The sequence below is a fragment of the Chlorocebus sabaeus genome, chromosome 3 (genome assembly GCF_047675955.1).
Source record: "Chlorocebus sabaeus isolate Y175 chromosome 3, mChlSab1.0.hap1, whole genome shotgun sequence".
In the NCBI taxonomy this organism is placed as follows: Eukaryota; Metazoa; Chordata; class Mammalia; order Primates; family Cercopithecidae; genus Chlorocebus; species Chlorocebus sabaeus.
The window spans coordinates 90,776,938-90,792,706 of NC_132906.1; the positions used below are offsets into that span (position 1 = coordinate 90,776,938).

The following is a 15,769-nucleotide window of genomic DNA, read 5'->3' on the forward strand; positions in this document are numbered from 1 at the left end:
TTATATCATAACATCCTTCAGATTGATTCATAAGTCACCTATGGTGAAGAAAATTGTCCTTTAGAAATCGAGAATTAATTATTTCCTATGTGTTCTTAATTGTAAAGACTTCAGAGTACTAATTCTTTAAATATTCAAGCAGAACTTTTAAAATTAGGAGACTATTAAATTTCTCAAACTGAAATCACACTTCATTCCCAAAGTTTCCCAAGTATGTTTACTGCATTCAGTGAGTTTTCTGAGCAAGTTAGAGTCCTTAAGAATAAAGGAGACTACGTGAATGTGAACTATCACTATTTGCTCTTAACTTGGCAATCAAAGGAGACCTTCACAAAATAGAACCGAGGAGGGTTCCCTTGTTTAATGTACAGAATGAGAACACGCAGATTATAGCTTTGAACTTGCATGTAATGTGAACTCTAAGTCCTGGAGACACTTCTTTCATGAATAATTTAAAACTTCACCTGGGTCAAGTTGTCCTTTAAAAGAATTTATTTTCACAGTCATGTTTAATCATTAGTAATTTTGCTGCTTTCTTTTATTCTAGGTAATGTATGATGTTGTTGGGGCAATTGAAAAAAATAAAGACTCCCTTTCACAGAATCTTCTATTTGTAATGAAAAGTAAGTTGATTTTTTTTTTCCTGCCCTACACTGGTTAAAATGCCATGCATCCATTATTTCTTTATCTCTGAATATTTTCCTATAAAATATGTACCAGCTAAAGCATAATTGAAATACCTTTTGCATTCTAATGCCTAGAATAATAAGAAATGGGTCTTGCTGCACTATATATTTGCTACGATGTAATTTGGAGTCCAGTGGAAACCATAATTTAAGCTTTTAGCAGATAGAAATGTAAAATACCTTTACTACTGTAGTGGGTTGAATATAGAAAAGCTTTTCTGTGAAGATTAATGAAGATGAGTATGACTTCCAACTTTTTTTAGGCCACAATAGGGTGAATTTCATTACTTAAGATGACTCCGGAGCACAACTAAGGGTGGTATTTTATTCTTATGTACTTTCAGTTACAAAATATTAATGCTCACTATGTAGGAGTAGAAATGGAAGGAGTATATATATGTATACACATGTAAGTTTAAATTTATGCGACTCTTCTACTTAGTGAGCATTAATACTTTATATGCATATATCTACAATTCTACACTATGTACAAGAACATATACAAAATGTATATGTGTGATAATTAAATGTATATTCATACATATATACATAATTCTGTCTCTAGTAATTATTTTCTTAGCAGTTCTGCAGTGATTCACATTTTTCTAATAACCTTTTTAGTGAATTAAAACATTGCATCTTGTATGCTTTAAATTGCTATAAATGAAATAGTCATTCATCTTTAAAAGAAGCACAGAATAGCTTTTCATGAAATAGTTGAATGCTCTAGCATTGAAAATAAGAAATCCATATCACTTCTGGTTTGAGAAACATATTTGCCTCAAATTACAACAACACAGTTGTAATACATTGTTTTTCACTGAAGATTGTTCTGCTTGCCTCTAGAACTTATGTTTATTGTGAGCTCTCTTAGCTAAAACTAACGGAAAAAAAAACAAGGAATAACATTATGAAGATGGAAAGAATTGGTCTTATTTATTATCATTAGAAAATTTTCCTTTTAGTGTGTGACTATTTGCACTTTTATTTATAATGCACTTCCCCTTTTAGGAAGATCTAATATATAGCATGTATTTAAAAGTTTACACAATGATTTTCTTACTTTTGTATTTCATGGTGATAGGATGTATGTGTGTGTGCATGTGTGTGTGTGTATTTAGAAAGAAAATATGATGGCTAGTGATATTGCAATTCTGCTTATCTTAATAGAGTGCCTATATTTTAAAATCATTCTTTTATGTAAATTTGTACACAAAAAAGTTCCAGGAAAAATACAATTGAGTCTTTTTTTATTCTTTAGGAGGTAGGTGCTTCTGAGAAAAAGGACAGAATTTACAATGTGCCCTTTTGTATTTTGTATTTATACAGGAGGTGTCAGTTTTTTTTTTGTAAAGGGCTAGAGAATAAATATTTTAGACCTTGTGCACCATAAGATCCTTGTTGCAGTTACTCACCTCTGCTATTACAATGTGAAAAACAGCTGTAGACAATACAAATGGATGTGACTGTGTTCTGATAAAATTTTATTTACAAAAACAGGCAGTGGGTCATGTTTGGCTCAGGAGCCATGACTGCTCACTCACTCTATCATAAAAGCAAAATATTTGTGGTTGCCATCATGTTTTATGAATCTGTAAAATACTTTGATGCTTGTGCATCATTATTAAAAGCAAATGTAATTCATAAATAATTTTTATTTGCAGTTACTTTGCTTATAGTATCTAATTCAATTTTCATAGCATCAGAAAGCTCCCAGTTGAGGAAGATGGTGAAGTCTGTTGTAGAATCTACACAAGCAGAGCTGTGTCTCCGAGACCGCTAACCAGGTGTAGTCAGGGAGCTTGGAGACAGCGCATAGAGACACGCAGCAAATACACTCATTTGTGCCTAAGATTAGAAGTAAAGTCTACTTCACTCAAAAGGAGGCAAACAACAACAACAAGAAAGCCAAAATCCAGACTTTTAATTCTACTCCCAGGAATAGGAAATTTTAGGATTTAGGAAAATTTAGGATTTACTGTCAATTATGTTAATAATTATTGAGTCTTTTTAAAAATTTTTTATTTTATTATTATTATTATTATTTTTGCTGTGTGTCTCTACACTTGCTTATAAGTTAGCTTATCCCACTTTACAGGTAGAAAGACCCTGGACAATGATTGTAGATCCCAGTAAGGGACACTTCCACTCTCAGTATGTATGTAGAGTGACAGGAAGAAAATGGTTTGTGGTCAGTGACTCCTTGTAATCCCAATGAGGTAAATATGCCTCTTCACCAGGAGTTCCTTTGCTAGGTTTTAAGAGGCAAATGGATAGTAGAGTTGTCTTTTAAGTCCTGGAGGGAACTTGCTATCTCCTGCCATGTGCTCAGCTGTGGTCAGGGCTCTCCCGTTAGGCTCCCAAAGAATCATGGCATCTCCCTGTGTCCATAGGATGACATGAGTCTTGCTATACCTGCAGCCTGAGCACATGATTCAGGGAAAATACAAAACTGGGTCAGTTACGTATTTTGTACCATATTTATGTCTTATGTCTTCAGTTTTTTAAATCTTTTATATTTTTCTTTTAAAAATTTTTTTGCACTACCTACCTTCTCAGTAATGTTTTCAGTTTTATTAGAGGCATTTTCTCAATTATAAGAATAAAATGTTGCATTGCTTATCTGTGGGTTCACTTATACATAGACCTGCTATAAATATAAATAATAATTGTTTAATTATGTATTTAAATTGGCTATACTATTATGTATTTATCATTTAACTTTTTATTTTGAAGTGGTTTTAAACTTAAAGTGACAGAATTATTGTAAAGTACTCCCAAGTATCCTCTTCCCAGATGCATTTTTTTCATTTCCTTTGTTTTACTGTCTTGCTATCTTTCTTTCTATCTCCTTCTATCTTTTGTTCTCCTCTTTCCTTCCTGTGTCCTGTGTGTGTGTGGGGGTGTGTGTGTGTGTGTTTACTTTCTGAATCATTTGAAAGTAAGTTGTCTAAATACTTTGGTGCCCACCCTAAGAGAAGGGACATTATCTTAGATAACTTCAGTAAGTTATCAGAATATTCAACAGTCATGTACTACTCATATCTAATCCAGAGTTCATATAAAGTTTTACCAATGGTCCCACTAATATTAGTCTTTTATGGTCATTTTCTCCTAATTCAGGAGCATTGATTGCATTTAGTTATCATTTTTCCTTTAAATCTGAGACAGTTCTTTAGCTTTTCTCTCTCTTTCATGACATTTTCTTTAATGCCAGTTAATTCATAGAAATCACTGTGTTTGAGTTTATATTAGAAGTAGGTTATGAATTTTTGACCAGGAGTCCCAAGAGGTAGTGGAGTATCCTTCTTGGCACATTACATTTGGAGGCAGTCACGGTTTGAAACAGATTCACCATGAGCACTGTGTAAGGTGGTGCTCTTCAGCTTCTTCTAACATAAAGCTTGCTGTTTTCCCTTTGTTATTAATGAGTAATTTGTGAGAAAGTACTTTGAGACTATGTAAATACTCTGTTCCTCATCAAACTTTTACCCATTAGTTTTATATACATTTATGATTCTTGCCTAAATCGTTTCTCACGATTGCAAAATTTTGATTTTCTTACCCCATCTTTCCATAAACAGTGGCATTCTACTATAATAATTCCCACTTCTTTATCTATTAATTAACTTATTAGTGTACACTCATGGATTCTTATGTTGTTCAATGAATAATGATTCATTACTATAATTATATTGATGCTAAAATTGTTTAAGATTTGAGCAGTAAGAACCCCTTCAGGTTAGCTCCTATTTCTTTTTGACATATTCTCTTGACTTTTTTTTTTTTTTTTTTTAACACTACCTTACATTCTGGCCTTCCAAAAATGTTCCAGAATCATTCATCTTGCCTCAAATCTAGAATCAGACATTTGTTCAGGAAGCCTTGATTTATCTTAGAAAAGAATGGTATTCAGAAACTCCAAGATCTGGGGACTGGGTGAGCTCATTGCTACTGGGGTATGATTGCTTTTAGGACCTTTCGGAATTTGAACATTTAAGATGTAAGTATAGATAATATATAGGTATATAGATCTGTAACTGTGTATTAAGAATCATGGATTTCTCTTGCTCTCTCTAATTTTATCCCAACATCACAGGGCCTCTTTTGCATTACATAATTGTATCTCCTTTTCCTGACAGTTCTTCCTGCTTCCCTGTTCGTTTATTACCTAATGTAGGGATTTTTTTTAATGGAAAGCATTACAGATATATATTATGCCACCTGTATTTTGCACCTGGGCAGGCAAAATGATTTGAGTGTGGAAAAGGTAGAAAATAAACTGCTTTGCCGTGAAACGTTGCCAGCTGTCTGATTGGCGAAGCATGATCCTAGTGATTTATGTTCATTATTTCACATTTTAATTTTGCAATGATTCTCAAAGTAGGTACTGTCATCATTATTTTATAGGAAAGGACACTTAGGCCTAAAAACTGCCTACATGCAGATATAAGTAACACAAGAAACTTTCCTTTTGATCCTTAACCACCACATACATTGTTTTCCCTATGATTTTAAAATTTGTAACCCAAAATCCACTCGTCTGAGCTCCAGTTTCTCCCTGAGGTGTCAAGAAAGGAATAAGGACTCAGAATTATTTGATTTTTATAACTTAAACATGAAAATATATCATTTTGCTTTTACCTTTTCATCTTAACTCCGTTTTTTAATTTTTATTTTGTTGTTGTTTTGTTTTGTTTTTTAAATAAAAGGACACTTCTTTTCCCTTTTTTCACTTAGCAACTGTCACACCAAGTAAGGCAGGTCCTCTCACAGGTACTTACAGACGGCTCTGATACAGGTGAGTTAGGTCCTGGGGAAACATTTTCCTGAATAATTATTTTCCTGGAATGGGGCGTTTCTAATAGAGTCCATAAGTCTTCATGATTTGACAAGTGCACAAAAGCCCCTTAGGTCTGAGCAGGTAAGATTTGGTTCTGAAAATCAGGATAGAAGCGTCACTCAGAGAGCAAGGCCCAGTTGGGATCAGGATTCCTGGTCAAGGGTAGTGAATGTCAGAATTGGTCAATGATGTTAAATAGTGGAGGAAATAAAATAAGGATACAGGAAAAGGTAGACTCCTCAATCTGCTGAACCAATGACATCTTGCACCTAGAATGTGTCAGTGGCTAAAGCTCTTGTATGAGGAGTAAGTTCAATGCTTAAGTAATAATTTTAGTGCCACTTACGATATTCATTTATTTATTTCCTAGCTAGTGAAAATGTCGTGATCAATCATTTGTTCCAGTCGAAATTGTCACAGACAGGATCCCTCGTATCTGCCTATCCTTCCTTTAAATTCCGAGGACATAAGTCTGCCCTGCTCAGTAAGAAAATGACAGCTTCTTCAATTATTGGAGAAAACAAGAATTATCTAGAACTTAGTAAGGTAGGAGTTTTTGTGATTATTGTTGGGTTATTTTTAATTTTGATAAGTATATTTGCTTCTTTTTTTAAAAAAAGCACAATTTTGAATACCAAAGAAATAGATATTTTAATAGAAAATATTAAGGAAAAGAATGTCTACCTGATGCGTAACCATCAGAATGAAGGAAGAGTAGAGGAAGGTGCAGCAGGGTGACAATTTTAATAGTAAGTATAGTCTGAGTCATTTTATTGGTTGTCTGTGCAACATCCCAGTTATGTTTCATCTCTGACTGCCTTTTTGATGAATAGAAGGTAACTTCAGATACTGTAGGCTTAGAGGGAGTAAACTTAGCTATCTTATTCTGTTGATATTAATCACTTCAGATAATTGAGGTCTCTAAATGATAAATTGTTGTTTCTCTTATAGACATAGGGTATTGTTCAGGTGCTAGGATGTTTTTACTGCATATTTGTAGAGTTTTAATTTTATTGTATTATACTAATTTGTAATGTATATTTGTCTCACAAAAGTTTGGTTGTATATACAACCTCAAGATTCTATGTGACAAAAGAGAACTAAAAATTCAGTGAAGAGTTGTTTCAAACTGATAGGAAACATGTATGGAGTGTTTTAGGTTTCTTAAGAATCCAGTGCCAGATGGTATTCCAGAGTGTTTTGCTTATGTCTACCAAAACTATAAAAGATGAGGAATATATTTGGGAAGGTGTTCAGGACAATCAATTTTAGAAATGCAATTGTTGCAGCTTCTGGAATATATTTTAGCTTACCAATTAAAATAAAAGCATAATTAAATTCAATTCTATTTTAGAAGAGTCTAAATTAACACACCAAAATGTGTGTTAATATGAGTGTGAGTGAGTGTGTGAGTGTGTGTCTCCAGCCAGTGGATTCTAGAATAAAAAATCCTTTGATGTAGTTGTTTAGAACTAAATGGTCATGAGAATTAGTCTCTGCCACATAGGAAATGGCATTTTGTACGTTAAAAAAAAAAGGATAAGGTTATCCTTATGAGAAACAGTTCTATGCCTGGAGGTCTTCCTGAACCTTCTGGCCCTTCTTTTCTCAATCATCCTAAAAGTCAAGTGCAAAAACTACCACACACATCTAACCTCAATTATTAAACATTAGAAGGCCTAGATGCCATTAGTCTTTTCCCTGCAGGACCAGAAGGGGGGTAATTCACAGTAGTTCCTCCACCCAGAAAGGGAACTGGAGTGTTCCATTTCAAGGGACAGAGAGCTATTTATTATGATTATTCCTTAAATTTTCTATTTCTCGCTTCCCTTATTTATTCCCTTCAGACTCCCTTCATCCATGCACAGCCACCCCTGTGGTCAGGAAAATAGGATTTTCCCTACTCTGTAACTGAGTATGGCACATTGTATTGTGTTTGTAGAGAACAGGTTGATCTTGGCCTAGTCACTTCATTTTACATTCCCTCGTCAGTACCAATGAATCACTTCAGATTGATGGTAGGTCTTAACAAAAGAAAATGAGCTATTGTCATAATAGCAAAAGCACTAAATCCACAAGAAAGTTATCTCAGATTTCTTCTTGTATCAAGACCTTTTTTAAGAAAAATGATTTTAGATCAATAAGTCTATTAGTCTAATATATAATTTTGTGAAATATAATAGTAGGTTAGTGGCTGAGGTTCCTTTTAACCCTGGGTGGAATTTAATTAATTACATCTGCCCTTTATTTCTGCCCTTTATTTCATTTTGGGCTCATTTTCACTGATTTTATGTCTCTGTCATCATGTAATCTTCACTACATAGGATTTTTTTTTCTCTTCAGGGCTGTACATATTTACTTATTTGAAAACAATAGAGTCTATTAGCATTTTTTACAGATAGATAGTTTAGTAACCTTTTTTAGTAGTTATAAAACGAGGAAGAGGAGGAAAGGGAAGAAAAACATGGTAAGAAAGCATCAGACCATTCATTCATTCAATTCCTGAGTGTACTTAAATTTAAGGGAACAGACCAATGATAATTGAAACATAAAATTTTTCTAACATAAAATAGCATCGTTTTGCCCCAGAGTAAACTAAATTTCATGATAAATATGAACAGTTAGTAGCATAACCAGGATATGGTAGTGAGTTTATTGTACCACCAAGCAAATCAGGATCTATGTTTATTGTCACACTAAAATGGGTGCAGGATGTTGATAGATCTGATTTACACAACAGCCCTATACGTGAAAGGTTGGCAGTAACAGTTGTGATTTTACAAGTAGTTGCCCATTTCCTCAACTTATACACCATTACGAAAATCACTTGGCACTGGTTTTTGTAAACTGTTTTAAATCCACATTTGCCTGTAAGTGACTGTACATGGATGTGAGACTTAATTTTTTGCTCTTCTGAACTGAAATTTAGTAAAATAAATTTGCTCACTTTTTCTTATTCTTCATTCTTTCTTCTTTCCTTCCTTTCTTCCTCCATCTTTTCTTTTCCTTCCTTCTTTCTCTCTGTTTTTTCCTTTCTCACTTTCCTTCTTCCTTCCCTCCCCCTCCCTCCCTTTCCTCCTTCTCCCCTCCCCTTCCCTCCCTTCCCCTCCCCTTCTCCTCCCCTTCCGTCCCCTCCCTTTCCCTCCCCTCCTTTCCCCTCCCCTTCCCTCTCCTCTCCTTTCCTCTCTTTTCCTCCCTCCCTTCCTTCTTTTCTTTCTTTTTATTACAGTTATTAAAAAAGAAAGGAACTTCTACATTTCTTCAAAGATTGGAACGAGGAGATCCAGTCACCATAGCATCACAACTCAGGGTTAGTGACGTTTTCAGATTTCAAAAACTTAATGTATGTTTATAGCAACTAAAGACGGTTTATGTACTTTTTTTTTTCTTCCATTTTTGGCAACTTAAATATCTTCAGAAAAAAGTAAACATACACACACACACACACAGAGTAAATGCATAATAAGATTTAAAGATGTAAAGACTTTTTATTTAAAAACTGCTTTATATTTTTAGCTAGTGTCTCCTTTGGAGAATCAGTTGGGTTTTACTTCTCTCCTTAGAAATCCCTAATGGATATTATTGGAAAACTTCAGAAGTGCACTCCACACTTCATTCATTGCATCAGGCCCAATAATTCAAAGCTGCCAGATACTTTCGATAATTTTTATGTGTCTGCTCAGCTGCAATATATTGGGGTCCTGGAGATGGTGAAGATCTTCCGATATGGATACCCTGTTCGCCTTTCCTTCTCGGATTTCCTGTCAAGGTAAATTCTTCTGCTCTTAAAATCGTCGTTTTAGCTGCTGTTCAGTGAAGTATACTGACACTGACACTATTGCAGCAAGGATCTTCTGTTATCTTTTTTGGCATTGCTTTTGTTGTTTACGTTTTCCTATGTTCAATAAACAAAATATTCTGGGAAACAATGAAAGACACTGACAAAGCTCACATAAAAAATAATTACACTGTACTGAGGACAGTGTCTTAGAAACCATTCTCATGTGTGGCTTTCAAAGCTTTCAAAGTGTGGCTTTCTTTGAATTAAATTTTTATAAAATGATTGCATATGATACTCACTATTTATTCTTTAAAAGGAGAATATATATAAGTGATTATTTCCCCTTTTATATATGAACAAATATTATTGAGATCAGTGGTTGGCAAACTACACTCGTGGGCCAAATCCAGCCTACCACCTGTTTTTGTAAATAAAGTTTTATTGGAACATGGCCACAATCATTTCTTTACATATTGTCTGTAACCACTTTTGCACTGCAGTGGAGATAGACAGTGTCCCATGGTGTAAAATATTTGTAAAATGTTTGTTATCTGCCCCTTTAGAACAGAAGTTTGTTGACCTCTATTTTCTTCAATAAATTCAGCTGAAAAACATGCTGTGCACAAAACAGTGCACTCATTCCTAGGATAAACTCTTGTCATGTGGCCTCATCTTCACGTCTGTATTAGCCCTTCTCTGATGGTAGCCTTATCCCAGCCATTTGCAAGACGAACCTAAACTCACCCAAAAGCAGTATCATCCCCTAAGGCTACATATTTGTTCATATGTATTTTATTTGATCAGAAACTTTTAGTCTGATTTTAAGTAAATTATAATCCTCACTGAAGAATCCATTTTAAATAAATTGGTTGATGGATAGTAAGTTAATTTACAGATATATGCTACTAAGCACTATTCCAGGCCTCATCTTTAGGTACATTGTTGTGCTATACACTCTAGCTTGATGAATGTCCCAGTTTAGGCAGGTAAATGCGTATGGAAATAATGGCCATTCAGTGCTTGTAATGCTACAAAGGGTTGGAATATTACAAAGTGTTACAGATGCATAGTAAGGAGGTAATTTGGGATCAGAGATAGCTTTCAAAGATATTTGAAAGATATTACAATCCTGGTGAAAATAATGAGACTATCTGTTTTTAAACATTTAAAAAATAAAACGGGGTGGGCAAAAAGGAAATCAAAAGACGTTTGGTAATTCTATATAAAATAAAATGAGATCTTAAAATAATACTGATGTAAACTAATATAAGTATTGCAAGTGTGAAATCTTGCATTTATATTTAAAAATTAACGGTACAACTACGATATGAAAAAGTCTGTTTGATAAACCATTCATCCAAAAAAGAGAGATTTTAAGACTTTTGTTGACTAGTTCGATGCGAGCCACTATTTTGAGGAAGCTGTGAAACAAAAACAAAACAAGCAAGCCAACAAACTTAAATCACTACATTTGAAATATTTAATTCAGAACAAAGGGAATAATATTTAAACGATGACTAAAATTCTGTGTTTAATTTTTATAACATTTGTTTTTCCAGAAGAAAGAAGCCACATTTACTTATCGTGCATGTTGGTAAATTTTATAAAGACACATAGAAGAAAATAAACAACATATGAGTTCAGCTTGAGCCTTCCATTTTAAAGGGGTGATAGAATATCTTTAGAAGATAGAAGATAAGCAGAACCACATGGGGATGGATGTATTTAAACTGTAGAATATGTATTTCAGATAGACAAGATATTTGTGTTTAAAATTTAAAAGGTGCTTGTAAATGAGATAATAGACATGTTGTCTCTTAATTTATAAGGAATAACTACAAAGTTGGGCTTACATAGAAAAAAAGAGAAGCTGGATATAACACTTCTGGGGGTTGTTGTGGGCAGGAGTCTTGGTAGCTATCACTGACTCTTGTGGGGCTTTGGAAGGGACGGCTCTTGACCCATCTCTTTCTGGTCCCTCGGTGGAAATCCCTTCATAGTCTTCAGAGATGCCAATCCTGTTAAGAGCTGATATTTCTTACATTTTGTAGTGTGTGTATTAAAGGTCAGCCCTCCCACCTTCTTAAGTATAGATGGTCTTTGGTTTGAGTTTTAAAAACCGTTGTTGTGTAAGTTTAAAACAATAGAGTCCCCAGATTTATCCCAAACTTTCTGAATCCGAATCAACAGGGAGTAGGGACTGGGCTTCCCCTGGTTTGTAGCTCCAGAGATGATTCAATATGAAATAGAATGGAGAGTGTCTGTCCTAGGTTGAGGTCTCAGGAAGTGATCTGTGGTGTCCTCAGAGGGTGACAAGCCTGGAGACATTATGATTTGTTTGACTGTAGTAACTCCCTCTTTAGTGTTACTCAGAACAGCAGTTCTCTGACATCAGTGCACATCAGAATCACCTGGAGGCTTCTTAAACTATGGTTTCCTGGGCTCCCCCAAGTTCAGATTCAGTACATCTGGCAGAGGCCTGTGAGTTTGCATTTTTTAAAAGTTTCCAGCTGATGTTAACGTTGTTGCCATGTGGACCTCACTTTAAGAACCCCTGGCATGGAATCTCTAGTCATCTGGGGACAATGTTTTTGTTTTGTTTTGCTTCCCCCGAGCCAAATGTTGAAAGGGCACCAGTGCCTTGGTGATCAAAGCAAACTTGTGAGGAATGTATAATCTCCAGCCTCACCCCAGGTTCACTCAATCAAAATCTGCAAATTCATCACAATTCCTCAGTGACTGGTATGCAGTTGAAGTTTGAGAAGCACTATCCAGGCAGACCTTGGAGACGTTGTAGGTTCAGTTAGGGACCACCATAATAAAGCTAATATCATAATAAAGCAAATCACATGAAGGTTTTGGTTTCCTACTGCATATAAAAGTTATTTTTGCACTATCCTATAGTCTGTTGTGTGCAATAGCATTACATCTAAAACACCATATGATACCTTAATTTTAAAATATTTTTCCCAACTAATGCTAACAATGACCTGAGTCTTTTGCAAGTCATAATCTTTTTGCTGGTGGAGGGTTTTGCCTTGATGTTGATGACTGCTGACCCGTCAGGGTGGTGGTTGCTAAAGGCTAGGGTGGCTGTAGTAATCTCTTAAAATGAAACAATCACGTTTGCTACATCCATTGACTCCCTTTCGTGAAAAATGTCTCTGTAGTATGCAATGAATGCTGCAGCAGCATTTTACCCAGAGTAGAACCTCTTTCAAGATTCGAGTCGATCTTCTGAAATCTTACCACTGCTTTATCAACTAAGTTTATGGAATTTCTAAATCCTTTGTTGTCATTTCAACAATGTTCACAGCATCTTCACCAGTAGTAGATTCCATCTCAAGAAAACACTTTCTTTGCTCATCCATAAGCAGCAACTCCTCATCCATTAATATTTGATCATGAGGTTGCAGCAGTTCAGTCACATCTCCAGGCTCCACTTCTAATTTTGGCTCTGTTGTTGTTTCCACCACATCTGCAGTTGCTTTCTCCACTGGCGTATTGAACCTCTCAAAGTCATCCATGAGGGTGGGAATCAACTGCTTCCAAATCCCGTTAATGTTGATATTTTTACCTACCATAAATCACAAATATTCTTAGGAGCATTTAGAAAGGGGAATACTTTCCAGAAGGTTTCCAGTTTACTTTGCCCAAATAAATCAGAAAAATCACTATCTATGGCAGCTATATCCTTAGAGAATCTATTTCTTAATAATTCCTCCTTGATCCATGGGCTGCTGAATGGATACTATGTTAGCAGGCATGAAAACAATATTCAATTCCTTCAGTAGTTTTTGGGTGACCGGTGAATTGTCAATAAGTAGCAGTGTTTTGCAAGAATTTTTTTTTCTGAGCAGTAGTTCTCAACAGTGAACTTCAAATATTTAGTAAACCATGTTGTAAATTGATGTGCTTTTTTTCATATGTTTGTTGGCCGCATAAATGCCTTCTTTTGAGAAGTATCTGTTCATATCATTCACCTACTTTTTGATGGGGTTGTTTGTTTGTTTTCTTGTAAATTTGTTTAAATTCCTTGTATATTCTGGATATTAGACCTTTGTGAGATAGACGGATTGCAAAAATGTTGTCCCATTCTGTAGGTTGCCTATTCACTCTGATGATAGTTTCTTTTGCTCTGCAGAAGTTCTTTAGTTTAATTAGATCCTATCTATCAATTTTGGCTTTTGTTGCAATTACTTTTGGTGTTTAGTCATGAAGCCTTTGCCCATGCCTATGTCCCAAATGGTATTGCCTAGGTTTTCTTCTAGGGTTTTTATGGTTTTAGCTTTTACATTTAAGTCTTTAATCCATCTTGAGTCAAAACCACAATGAGATACCATCTCACACCAGTTAGAAAGGTGATCATTAAAAAGTCAGGAAATAACAGATGCTGGCGAGGATGTGGAGAAATAGGAATGCTTTTACACTGTTGATGGCAGTGTAAATTAGTTCAACCATTGTGGAAGACAGTGTGGCAATTCCTCAAGGATCTAGAACCAGAAATACCATTTGACCCAGCAATCCCATCACTGGGTATATACTCAAAGGATTATAAATCATTCTACTATAAAGGCACATGCACATGTATGTTTATTTCGGCACTATTTACAATAGCAAAGACTTGGAACCAACTCAAATGCCTATCAATGATAGACTGGATAACGGAATTGTGGCACATATACACCGTGGAATACTATGCAGCCGTAAAAAGAATGAGTTCATGTCCTTTGTGGGGACATGGATGAAGCTGGAACCCATCATTTTCAGCAAACTAACACAGGAGCAGAAACCAAACACTACATGTCCTCACTTATAAGTGGGAGTTTAACAGTGAGATCACATGGACACAAGGAGGGGAGCATCACACACTGGGGCCTATCCGGGACTGTGGGGCAAGGAGAGGAAGAGCATTAGGGCAAATACCTAATGCATTTGGGGCTTAAAACCTAGATGATGGGTTGATAGGTGCAGCAAACCACCATGGCACATGTATACGTATGTAACAAACCTGCATGTTCTGCACATGTATCCCAGAACTTGAAGTAAAATTGATTTTAAAAATGGATGTGCTGTCATCCATGCTTTGTTACTCCATTTACATAGCAAAGGGAGAGTAGTCTTAGCATAATTCTTGAAGGCTCTAGGATTTTTGGAATTACAAATGATAACTGGCTTCAACTTAAAATTGCCAGCTGTATTAGCCCCTATAGAGTCAGCCTGGCCTTCGAAGCTTTGAAGCCAGGTATTGTCCCCTCTCTAACTCTGAAATTCCTAGATGGCATCTTCATCCAATAGGAGGCTATTTCACCTACACTGAAAATCTGTTGTTTGCTGTAGCCACCTTTTTCAATTATTTTAGCTAACTGTTCTAGATAACTTGCTGCAGCTTTACATCAACATGTGCTATTTCTCCTCACCCCTTCATGTTACAGAGACAGTTTCTTTCCTCAAACCTCATGCATCAACCTCTGTTACCTTCCAGCATTTTTCCTGCAGTTTCCTCACCTCTCTCAGCCTTCATAAAATTGAAGAGTTAGGGCCTTTCTCTGGATTAGGCTTTGGCTTAAGGGAATATTGCAGCTGGTCTTATCTTCTGTCCAGACCACTCAGACTTTCTCCATATCAGCAATAAGGCAGTTTTGCCTTCTTACCATTCGTGTGCCCACAAGAATAGCACTTTGAGTTTCCTTCAATAACATATCTTTTACATTCACAGCTTGGCTGTTTGGTGCAAGAGATGTAGCTTTTGGCCTGTCTTGACTTTCGACATGCTTTCCCTACTAAGCTTAATCATTTCTAGCTTTTGATTAATCGTGAGAGATGTGCAACTCTTCCTTTTATGTAAACACTTCGTGACCATTGCAAGTTTATTAATTAGCCTAATTTTAATAATTCTGTGTTTCAGTGAATTGGGAGGCCCAAGAAGAGGGAGAGAGAGGTGGGGGACCTCTTGGTAGTTGGAACAGTGAGAACACACGTGACACTTATTGATTAAGTTTGTTTTCTTATATCGGTGTGGTTTGTGGCACCCCAAAACAATTACAATAGTAACAGCAATGATTGCTGACCACAGGTCACCATAACAGACATAATTTTAATGAAAAGTTTTAAAATATGACAAGGATTACCCAAATGCAAAACAGAGAAGTGAAGTGTGAACATGTTGGAAAAACTATGCTTTATTAAACCTGCTTGCTGTCGGGTTGCCACAAACCTTCAATTTGTGAAAAATGCAATCTCTGCAAAACACAGTAAAGCAAAGCACAACAAAATGAGGTGCACGTGTGCAGGATGTGAAATGGGATTGATCTCACTCAGCCAATATTAGAAAAGTGCATTTAGTGTATTTTTCTCTGTTTCTTCATGTTGTTAGAGTTCCTTGGATCTGTGACATCAAAGATTCTCTGCATTACAGGAACCCTTAGTGATTGTCCAGCATAACCTTTGTCAGCTACA

The 15,769-nt window shown here is 35.6% G+C and overlaps 1 protein-coding gene across 4 annotated transcripts in view; it reads left to right on the top strand.

The window, feature by feature from the left end:
- MYO16 (myosin XVI) overlaps positions 1-15,769 on the top strand; it is a 702,722-nt gene that overhangs the window by 536,194 nt on the left and 150,759 nt on the right. For all 4 annotated transcript variants that reach the window (XM_073014491.1, XM_073014490.1, XM_007960876.3 and 1 more), the window contains exons 24-27: positions 548-623; positions 5,900-6,075; positions 8,759-8,839; positions 9,093-9,298. In XM_073014491.1, the coding sequence (XP_072870592.1) occupies positions 548-623; positions 5,900-6,075; positions 8,759-8,839; positions 9,093-9,298 (539 nt within the window). The remainder of the gene's footprint in view (positions 1-547; positions 624-5,899; positions 6,076-8,758; positions 8,840-9,092; positions 9,299-15,769) is intronic.